Source organism: Hyperolius riggenbachi, chromosome 5 (assembly GCF_040937935.1).
Source record: "Hyperolius riggenbachi isolate aHypRig1 chromosome 5, aHypRig1.pri, whole genome shotgun sequence".
Taxonomy (NCBI): domain Eukaryota; kingdom Metazoa; phylum Chordata; class Amphibia; order Anura; family Hyperoliidae; genus Hyperolius; species Hyperolius riggenbachi.
This window is the reverse complement of record NC_090650.1, coordinates 87,438,870-87,450,175: the sequence shown is the minus strand read 5'-3', so window position 1 is coordinate 87,450,175 and position 11,306 is coordinate 87,438,870. Positions and strand designations below refer to the sequence as shown.

The following is an 11,306-nucleotide window of genomic DNA, read 5'->3' as shown; positions in this document are numbered from 1 at the left end:
ATATATACACAGCAGGAATGAATACAAGAGTTCTGCCCTATCAAATACACAATGTAATAGGATAACGGGTATGAGATAAAAGGTAAGGGGAAGTCTGTCAGCTGTATACAAAATGGTAGTATGTGCCTTACTGTGTCATATTTAGACCAGCAACTGTTTAAATTGTCCTAGGTTAGATTACATGGTTAACTGAAGAAGTTAGTTTTTAAGTTGTTTTTAGAGATAGGAAGGATGACGAGTTAGTGACATACAGGTTGTGGGAGGGAGTTCCAAAGCAGAGGAAAAGCACATGAAAAATCTTGTATGCAAAAATAAGATGGATTAACTGGAAAGGATAAGAGGAGAATGTCATTTGCAGGGCAGAATTTGTGTTTAGGTAGGTATCTGGCACTAAGTGCAGTTATGTAAGGAGGGGGCAAAATTCTACTAACCATATATTTATTGCTTTTCATGTGGCCAAGGTTACATTCAATGAAATGTTATAAACTGATTTTATCATATATTAATATTTTTATACAGCTTACAAGTGTGTGTTCACTTGCCTGATACCAATGTATACCTTTGAACCTTTAAAAAATATCAGGAACAGAGCAATGCACTACTGACGCTAGAGTTGAGAGTGATGTAGTCTATACACGTTTTCTGTTTATCTGCTGTGTCTGTAATAAGTCCTTTGAGTTTGTATAAAATGGGGAAAAAACAGCAATGAGTTTGTAGAAGGAGTGAGGAAAGAGTACACATCCATGCAGACATTTTCTGAACTCTGCTCAAATCATGCAGTTGTGATTTGAGGAAACCAAAATAGAATTTACATCTGTTTTTTTTTCTTTTGTTTTAATTTGTTTCTACTCTATTTGTCTTACGCAATGGGGGAATAGAAGCAGAACATTCTGTTCATACATTTTCAAGCTGTTTTGTACAGCATCCATCCACCTATGAGCAAGTGAATTAGCATTTGCAAGAGGCAAGCTTAGCAAGTGTGCTTAAAATATTCTTTATGTGATTTTAGTACACAATGATTTATGCATTTACCTGTGTACAATCTATACATCTCCTAATAATTTCCAATACACAATATTGCAGTTTGGGATGTTTTTACCGGCTTGCCAGGATATAAATTCCTCCCTTGAAATAATGGCTAAATAGATGGTTGTGATATATTTGGTGCAGTCCAACAGTTGAAGTTCATTAATAATTGGAATGTTGTGGAGTATGAAGTAATGAATACTAATTACTCCTTTCATGTCTGACAGCACCCTGCGGACCAATCCATCAGCTCAGACTTTAATTTGGTTCCAGTAATGGTTCTATCAATAGTACATTAATTCTTTGTTGAAAAGATATACAGTTGAACCTGACCCACACTGTAGACTCCGGTGTCATAAAACCGACCACATACTGACAACAACTAGGCAATTAGAAATAATTAAATCTACTGCGCTTTAGACACTACTAATTTCAAATAAAATATGTTTTACGATATCAATTGACAGCAGAAAGAGAAGCAGGAAATATTTATTGAATTGTATCCATTCCAAAACAAATGTTCTCGCTCGCCTATTAGGTGACTGATCTGTAAAGGATCTCTTTTCAGCTACGATATCAGCCTGCGGCTCAATGACATTATATTTAGGTCATTAATATTTTCAGTGACCGCTTGCTTTTCTTTTATGTATTTTTTTATATCTGATTATAAAGGCCAACCTTAGATCACAATAATATAGATGATATAGCGCACCAGCGCTTTTATGATTTTTTAAGGAAAAGAAGTCAGTCATTGTTTCTATGTATTGTATGGATGTAGCTGTGGCGTAGTCACCCATTCTGGGTTTGTATAATAGAGGATTCTGCTGTAACTTCTGACGCAGGACACTGTGCTGATGTCTTGCTTAGGGTTCTTGTAGACTTGCATTGTTCCTCTTTGTAGTGGGAATCAAGGTCAGCAGGAACTATAGATGAGCTTGTGTGGTTGGGTTTTAAAGAAGAATTCCAGTAAAAATAATTTAATTTAAAAAAGTGCTTAATGTTTACAATAATTATGTATAAATGATTTAGTCAGTGTTTGCTCATTGTAAAATCTTTCCTCTCCCTGAGTTACATTCTGACATATATCACATGATGACACTTTTACTACTGGCAGGTGATGTCACTGGAAGGAGATGCTGCTTATATTTTTTGGAAACCGCTGTTATTTCCCACAATGCAACAAGGCTCCCACAGTTTGATGTCAGGACCTCAGTGCTGTAAGGCGTTGACATCACACTGTGGAAGGGGTTTCACCACAATAGCAGCCATGCAGAGCCCCCTGATGAAGATTTCTCATGGGAAAGGGGGTATCATCTACTGATTGGGATGAAGTTCAATTCTTGGTTACAGTTTCTCTTTAATGCTCATACACACTTTCAATAAATGTTGCCCTTAAAGCGGTATTGTCACCATAAAAATCAAATTTCAACAGCAACTGGTATGAGTGTATTAAGTGATAAAGATGCTAATCCTGCATTCAAAACTTTTTTTCTGCTGTTATGGTTTGGAGTTATCACATACTTTTGGCCCTAGTGCCAAACAGTGCCAAAAAGTTGAATGCTGGGAGTTCTTTTGAATGCTGGGAGTTCTTTTTATCTATAATATATTCCTCCTCTTCCATTTATTTACCTTCCTAGCTGATCACTTGTGTTTACAAGCAAGGCTGAGGTGACTCAGTGATTGGATGTGTAAATAAAAAAAAAAGACTCTGGGAGGAGGGCAGCTAATGAATACACAATGGGCAAGAGAAAGGAGCGCGGAAAACAAGAGAGGGAGGATACGATGTCAGCATTAGCTTGGCAAAATGGCCACTGCCTGCAATGGGATTTTCTGCTTTTCCTTTATAAAATTCACAGGAATCATTACGTGGATAGCACAATACATCTGTTATATAAGTAGAAGTAGTATTTATCTACTTATATGTGTTTTTTATTACTAGGTTAGCATGGGTGTCGCTTGTTCTTTAAAGCAAACCTGTGACATTAGGGGTGGGGGGTCAGATACTTGCCTCAGTAGAGGGAAGCTTCTGAACCCTCCAGACCACTGCCGCTGCCCGGGACCCTATGAAAGTTCACAGCCATGCTCCCATCCGTGAACAAGTGCAGCCCGCACCAGTGTACAAAGTCGCTTGTGCAATGCAGAAAAAGCCGTGCCTGAGTGGCTCCATGCTACTGTGCAGACACAGACTGAGCACGGCTGCATGAACCTCTTCAACAAGCCATTGTCAAAGAGGTTTGGGGGGTCCCAGCTTTAGAATGGCAAGCTCAAGGGGCATGCGGGCTAGTAAGGTATTTGCCTTGGGCACTTTTCATTTCACTACAGATGTCCTTTAAAGCACTCCTGACCCGAGGTAAAGCTGACTTAGGTAAGCACAGAGGAATGTTCATGATGGATCCACATCTGTGTGTTCATTATTCTCCTTGTTCCCGGTAATCATTCCTTGAAAAATATGGCTTTTGGCTAAAGTCAAATTTTCAGACAGGAAGACAGGAAGAGACAGGCTTGCTGTGATATTCCCTCCTAGTATACCCCTCCTAGTGGGGTAGTGGTTGACCCCATTACCAATGGGAGGGAACATTGCCACAAAACTGCCTCTTCCTGTCTGAAAATTTAGGCAAAAATCATATTTTTCAAGAAGTGATTTTGGGGAACAAGGAAGGGAACAGACAACGCGCAGAGGTACTCGGATCCAGTAGAAACTTACCTCTGTGCTTACCTTAGGCAGCTTTGCCTTGGGTCAGATGTGCTTTAACAATCATAGCTTAATTGTTAGGTCAACATTTCAGAGAACAAGTGATGTACTACTGAGCAGCATGTATTGATTTGTGGAGAGGCAATTAGGGACGACAGGGCAGCTTATGAGCAAGCAGCCATTTCACAAGTTGTCCAATGGTATGTTTTTGCTTTAGTACCCATTTAGAGTTGCCAGCTAACAGGTCACCCAGACATGGACCATTGGTCAGCTGGGAAAAAGTCTATGAACTTTGTACCCTGCTAAGCCAACAAGCCCACTTCTGTAGCCATTGGAAGCATTGCCTGTGGACATTGGAAGCATTGCAAGGGAAATTTGGAGCTATTCCCTTCCCCCTTGCAGAGCACTGGTGACGAAGTGTGTCGAGTTCTTTTACCATCCCTCTGGGCCGCTGGGGTTGATATCTAATTTTTGCTGTCGTTTATGTACAATTTTATTCACCCCTTAAATAACGGTGACTTTAAGTTCCAAGTGAAAAAATAAAAGGGGTATTTTTAAGACTCCGTTACTTATTTCCAAAGAGTTACATTTAGAGGAAATAAACTGTTCCAAGTATCCCACAATTATGTCACTTTTTATCTATGGTCACCCAAAGATCTTCACATCAGGTTCAGTTAACCCAGCCTGAGATTTGTTCAGTTGTCAGTAGAACGTGGCATAAAATGGACTGACATGCCACCACTCTTCACTACAAACACAGATTCAAATTTACAGATGAGGGTAGAATATTACACTAACGTAGATTGTATTTCCTTTTTGGGGGAGTGTGATTGACTAAGCCAAAGCAACATGGGGCAGGGTGAGTAGCAAATTTCACGCTACCAACAGAGTGGAGAACAAAAAAAGCAGAATGCAAATGGAATCAAATTAATAGATACCTCAGTAAACGACACGCGTGGGCAGAAACGGCTTACTGAGTGGAGAATGGACAAAAGTGAACATGGAAAAATACACACAGAGCAACCGTTCTGAATATTAGGATGGACGAAAATGCTTGAGGAATGTTGCACAATCTTCATACATAAGCCCCATAGTTTCTGATAGGGCAAAATGGGCTGTTTATATCACTCTTCCAAAGCAGATTATAAACGCAAGGAAGTTAAATAATGAATTTCAGCAGATGTATGTCTTTAGAGAGGAACTCTTGGCAGAATGTACATAAAAAAAAAAACATTGTGGAATTCTGCTTTAAAGAGTACCTGAAGTGAAATTTCTTTTAAAATGTAATAGTTTACTGTCCACAGTACAGTGTCTTCAGTAAACTGCCTCAACATGTCTCCTTCTTTATGCTCTGCATAGGTTAATCATATGGAAGCATGCCTCCTCCACCCCTGTGTACTCTCCAAGCTTTTAGAAATTGCAAAGATGTCATAAGATCCACTGTACAGAGCTCCAGGCAACATTGTGATCAAACATGATAGATGCAGAGTCATGCTGTTTGCTTAACTCTAACCTCCACTCCACACAATAAAGGCACTTACACACTCCGGATTTTTTTAAACTACAGGTCGTCAGACTCGCCCGCGGGGCGGTCATTCTGACAACAGTTTGCATGTGAGTACAGGCTGTCGTCAGGCTGATAAGTCTGGTTTTGACTGATCCGTCGTCAGAACGACCGCCCCGAGGGCGAGTCTGACAACCCGCAGTTTATCTGCGTGTGTATGCGCCTTAAATGTGACCACATTCCTGTTCTTTTTCCTGTGCCTGGCTCTAACCTCCCCTCCCTCCAGTGTCTAAATGTAACTATCTTCCTGTCCATTACATGTACCTAACTCTAAGGACCACACCATGCTGTGCCTTCCTGTTTTTTTCCTAGCTGTAACCCTTTCCGGTGCCTAAATCTACCCCCCCCCCCTACCCTGCCCCTAGCTGTAACCACCTTTCTGCCCATTTCCTGTGCCTAACTCAAACCTCCCCTCTGCCCTGGCCCTAGCTGTAACCACCTTTCTGACCTTTCTTGTGTTTAACTCTAACCTCCCCTATACCCAGTGCCTAACTCTTGCTGTCCTGCGGACCTGTGCCTACACTCTACCGCATCCTAAAACCCTGTGCTTAACTTTAGCCTTCACTGTACCCTGTGCCAAACTCCAACTTCTACCTACTACCTGACCGTCCCAAGATAGACATATCCTGTCTTGATCTGGACCATTCTCGAAGGGTACACTAAGCTGGTTATATAAATTACAAAAAGACTTGTGCAACAGTTATATTTGTTTATACGCTAGCAACATTTTAAAAAAAATTACATAAATCAAGTGAAATTTTAATTTTGTATTTACTCAGTAAATGGTATTAAAGGTTTACATTTATTTGAAGGCCATTTGTGTGTTTTTATGTGTGCTATCCAAATTGATGCTATTGTCTTACCCCTGTAAAACAATGTGTGAACGCAAATTATTTGTACAGTAGTTCCCCATTCTGTGATTACAGCCACATACGGTAATCTGTTAGTGTGGATAAACTGTCAAGGTCATCATCATCCAACATCCCTTCCTTAAATGTGTATAATAAAACTAGTGTAACTAATGATGCATGCCCTTCGTTAAAGGGCCATTATAATATATTAGTAGTACTTACTATGGATAACAACCATATCTCTCTAAACTACTTCAAAAGTTTTTTTGCTATTCCTTATTGTATGGACCTGTTTTTGACTTCTTAATCTTTATCCACAATAGGTACATTAAGATAGGGGACAAAGAATGTGAATACAACAAGGGCTTCCGCTTACTCCTCCATACAAAGCTGGCCAACCCCCATTACAAGCCTGAGCTGCAGGCTCAGACCACACTTATAAACTTCACAGTCACCACAGATGGGCTAGAGGATCAGCTGCTTGCCGATGTAGTCAGCATTGAGAGACCAGACTTGGAGAACCTAAAGGTAATGCCGTAATATGTGTCATATGTCATTATATAAAATGTAATATTATGCAAGCATGACATTGTAGTTAAAGGGGCACTACAGCGAAAAACTGTAAATTTGAAAATGTGTAAACATATACAAATAAGAAGTACATTTTTTCCAGAGTAAAATGAGCCATAATTTACTTTTCTCCTATGTTACTGTCACTTACATTAGGTTGTAGAAATCTGACAGAAGTGACAGGTTTTGGACTAGTCCAATGATCTGCAAACTTGGCTCTCCAGCTGTTAAGGAACTACAAGTTGTCACGGACGATTGCGGGGACGCAGGCGCGTCCTGGAACCGCCCGTGAAGAAAAAAACGATCGCACTCGATTCCTGCATCGATTGCGCCTCAGATCAATAGAACCAAGATTTGACGTGTAGTATCCCTATGCCTAGGAACAGCTGGGAAATCTGTCTTAGCTGAAATAACAGCCTGGGGGGAAGGTGTTAGTTAGCTTGGACATATTCCCTGTGGAAGGCACAATTTCCCTTTTGGCTCTGGGAACCAGGTGACACTTAGCTGATCTCATGGAGATGTTAATTAACCAAAGGATGCCTAGGTGCAGCCAAGCAGGCTACGAATCCACGGGAGGTCTTGACACTCTGTTCTCTGCTAAAGATCAAAGGAAAGTCAGCTGTTAGCAGCTAGAACACCTCCTGAATTAACCTGAGGCTCATGGCATAATCCATAACTTCCCAGATCTGTAATATTTCTGGGGTTCCTGAGATGGCAGCTTCACCAAACGTGGGGGAAGTGTATCCAGTATCTCATTTTCACTTACACAGCATGATGCTGCCGAAATTGTAGCCTCTGTGATGGCAGGCAAGGACTTTCTCAAAACACCGGACCCTATTATAATGAGGAGGGATTTGGAAAATTTGAAGAGACGGTATACTGAATTGGATCTACATGCCAAAACTCTTGTGGAGTATTATAAGGAAGGAAAGATCCCAAGAAGCATGAGAGCACAAATTGCACCTGTTATGTTTCCCAAATGCAAAGAATACTGTACAACGTGGGAACAAATCTGGAACAAGGCATCCTTTGATGCAATTCTAGTTACAGTACAAAAGATTATGAAAGAGCTCCCCCTACTGGACGCACAAATTGCCAGTTTATTCAAAAGTCTAACTGAAGTAATGGAGAAAGAAGAATTTGATAAATACTACCATGGTCTCCTGGCGAAACTGAAGGAACATGAATTTGGTCTGGAGCAACAGAAACGGGAAAATTTCCACCGTGATGTCCAAGACTACCAGTCTGGATATGTATACCGTTGGCAGAGAGGACCCGGGGGTGCTCCTTTTACCCGGTTTCAGACGGGCAGACCAAGAAAGTTTAAAAGAAATCCGAAAAAACGATATCCAGGAGAACCGGTAGAGCAGTCGTCAAGCGATTTTTTAATCACGGACGATCAATCACAAAACTCGGACAGCACAAGCGGAGGGGAGGCAAGAAATATCAAAAACGCAAACAAAGAGAAACAGAAAGGAAACTCAAGGATGGAATTGAGAGTACGAAAGTAGTGACTGTAGATCTAGTCGTAAATATCTCTCAGTATAAATTGACTGAGATTGAACATCAAGTCTTGAATTACGGGTTGTCCTTTTGCCCCACTTTTTTCCCCCGACTTTTTTGATTTAGATTTAGAGCTGGGCCGATTTTTTAGGAGTTTAAAACTAAAAAATTTCTTTGCAGGTAATTATTTTTACACCACAGCCCAACAGGAACTTTCAGATAGTATCAATTTAAGGGAATGGGGCTTGAGGAATAAGAGCCATTTTCAACCTCCAAGTCATACAGTCATCGACAGATATATAAAGAATGTGAATTCTGATGTTTTGCGCTTACAGGCCGATTTTGAGGCAAAAAAGATTAAGCACATTACCAGCAATGTAACAACTGAAGAAAGGAAAGCTATCTATTCTTTGGCCAAGAATGAACGTATAACCATAAGGGCGGCAGACAAGGGAGGTGCAGTAGTGGTTATGGACACTGTGGCCTATAAAGAAGAAATAATACTGCAATTAAGTGATGAAGAAGTATATGAGAAATTAACGGGAGACCCTACTAAGATGATATTGGAGAAAATTGAGAAATTACTTACTGGAGCTGAGGAGGCGCAATTGATTGACAAAGAAGTTAAGAGATTCTTGCTGATAGAAAACCCAAGGATACCAATTATCTATATATTGCCCAAAATCCATAAAAGATTGAACAAACCTCCAGGCCGACCCATAGTATCGGGAGTAGGATCGGTGTTCTCAAACATTGCTATTTTTTTGGACAAAATCTTGAAACCTATTGTATTAACTTTAGACTCCTACCTTAGGGACACTCAGCAATTTTTGGAGACCATTGCAGGTTTTCAACATTTGAGTGAAGAAGTGTTATTAGTCACTATGGACGTTAATAGTCTATATACTTCTATACCCCATGATGGTGGACTCGAGGCAATTGAGCATTATTTGCAGATTAGTACTGATTTTGATAAGGAACAGTCGAAATTTTTGATGCAGTTATTGGGACTTGTATTAAGATACAATTACTTCCTGTTTGGTGACACCTTCTTCATGCAACGCAGAGGAACAGCGATGGGCTCGAACGTGGCCCCTTCCTATGCAAATTTATTTATGGGCCTCTATGAGGACGCATTTGTTTTTTCTAATCCAATCTTTTGTAAACATGTCTTGCTTTGGCGTCGTTATATTGACGACATTTTTTGTTTGTGGGAGGGGCCACGTTCGAGCCTAGAATCTTTTGTTGGACAGCTACATGTGGCTTGTCCAGAGATTAAATTAACAATTGAAAGTAGTAGTGAGAGAATCAACTTTTTAGATACATGGGTGATTAAGCAAGGAGGGCGGTTGGCCACTGACTTATATGTCAAACCCACAGACAAGAACTCCATACTACACTACAATAGTTTTCATGTTCCACATGTCAAGAATAACATACCGAAGGGTCAATTTAAGAGAGTTGAGAGAGTAGTTAGTGATCCTACAACTAAAATTTGCAGATTAGAAGAAATGAAATATAAATTCTTGTCTAGAGGATACCCCCTCAATTGCTTAATGAATGATAATAGGACAGGAAGAAGCAATAGTGCGAGACAGAACAAATACAATAGAGTTGGTAGAGTTGGTAAAGAGGGTTTCAGCAATAGAATTCCATGTGTGACAACATTTAATGTACTTTCTGATAAGATAGCTAGAATTATTAACAATCATTGGCCGATATTGAGAGAGGGTCTACCGCATGTACAAGAATTTCGTGAACGACCACTTATGTCCTACAAAAGGGCCCCTTCCTTAAGAGATATTTTGGTTAGAGGGGACATAGGAAGTGAGAAACCACAGACAAACATGAAAAATGGAACTTATCCCTGCTTAAACTGCCATCTTTGTAGTTATATAACAAAAGGGGATACATTTACCCATCCCTACAGAGGCACCAAATTTAAAATTAGAGGTCACTTTACATGTGACTCTAGGTTTGTTGTTTACATGTTAAAGTGCCCCTGTGGGTTTGGATATGTAGGCAAAACTACACAGGCCCTTAAGGATAGATTAGCTTCCCATAAATCAACTATTAGAAATAAAAATCTTGAGTTATCAGTATCACAACATTTTACTACACATAACCATAGGCTATCACAACTCAGGGTGCAGGTGCTAGAGGGGATTCCATTGCTTAGGAGAGGTGGAGATAGGCATAAGCAATTACTTAAAAGGGAGAATTACTGGATTAAAAGATTAGAGACCTTGGAACCCAAAGGGTTAAATCGGGAATATGACATAACAAATATATTGACTTGATTGTAGATTGTGTTATGTAAATATGCATATGATGGTAATAGTATTTTAAGTACTTATTTGGGTGTGTGATATATCATAATTGTTTTTTGATTGATAGATGGAGAGACCCCCTTTCATTGCACCAGGGACGCTTGTGCGTTGCTCTGGCTTTATATGAGCGGAATTACCGCTCTCGGATGGGCTATTTTGGCCGCTTTGAGGGGGTGTTTACATCTATATGCGTGGAGGATACTTGTATACCTCCGCGCATATTGCAATTGAGAAGCTGTCTGTTGACATTAAGAGCGGACGCTGTCGCCCGCATTGTAATTGGTTAAAGTAATTTAGAGTCCCGCCTCTGATGTCCTGATTGGCTGGGGGGCGGTGATTTCCTCTGCTCAGTCCGCATTGAGATAGTCTCTGAGCGGACGCTATAGCGGCTTACATGATTGGTTGGAGGTGTTGAGCAGTGCAGAGCGGACGTTGTCGGCGTAGTGTTGATTGGCTGACCCCGTAAAAAAAGATTTGCACGGTGAGAGACGATACAGCGCTGTGGTTTCATAGCGAGGTGAGTCTGAGTGCAAATATGATTTTTATGCCTGCTCTTTGTGACACTACTCCGCTGTGACTATGTGATATATTAATAGTAATAAGATGTGAACAACAATGAAAGATCACCCCCAACATGAATATGTATATATGCTAATGCACTTTGGACTAACAGTCTTCCATCAGGTCCGCAGTTTGATGTTAAATAGCAAGTTGAATGGATGAATGGTAGAGTGTGTGCCAATACTATCTGAGGAAAGAGCTGTATCTCT

At 40.4% G+C, this 11,306-nt stretch overlaps 1 protein-coding gene across 4 annotated transcripts in view; it reads left to right on the top strand.

Annotated features, from left to right (window-relative positions):
* DNAH11 (dynein axonemal heavy chain 11) overlaps positions 1-11,306 on the top strand; it is a 383,233-nt gene that overhangs the window by 314,416 nt on the left and 57,511 nt on the right. For all 4 annotated transcript variants that reach the window (XM_068235964.1, XM_068235965.1, XM_068235967.1 and 1 more), the window contains one exon: positions 6,457-6,661. In XM_068235964.1, the coding sequence (XP_068092065.1) occupies positions 6,457-6,661 (205 nt within the window). The remainder of the gene's footprint in view (positions 1-6,456; positions 6,662-11,306) is intronic.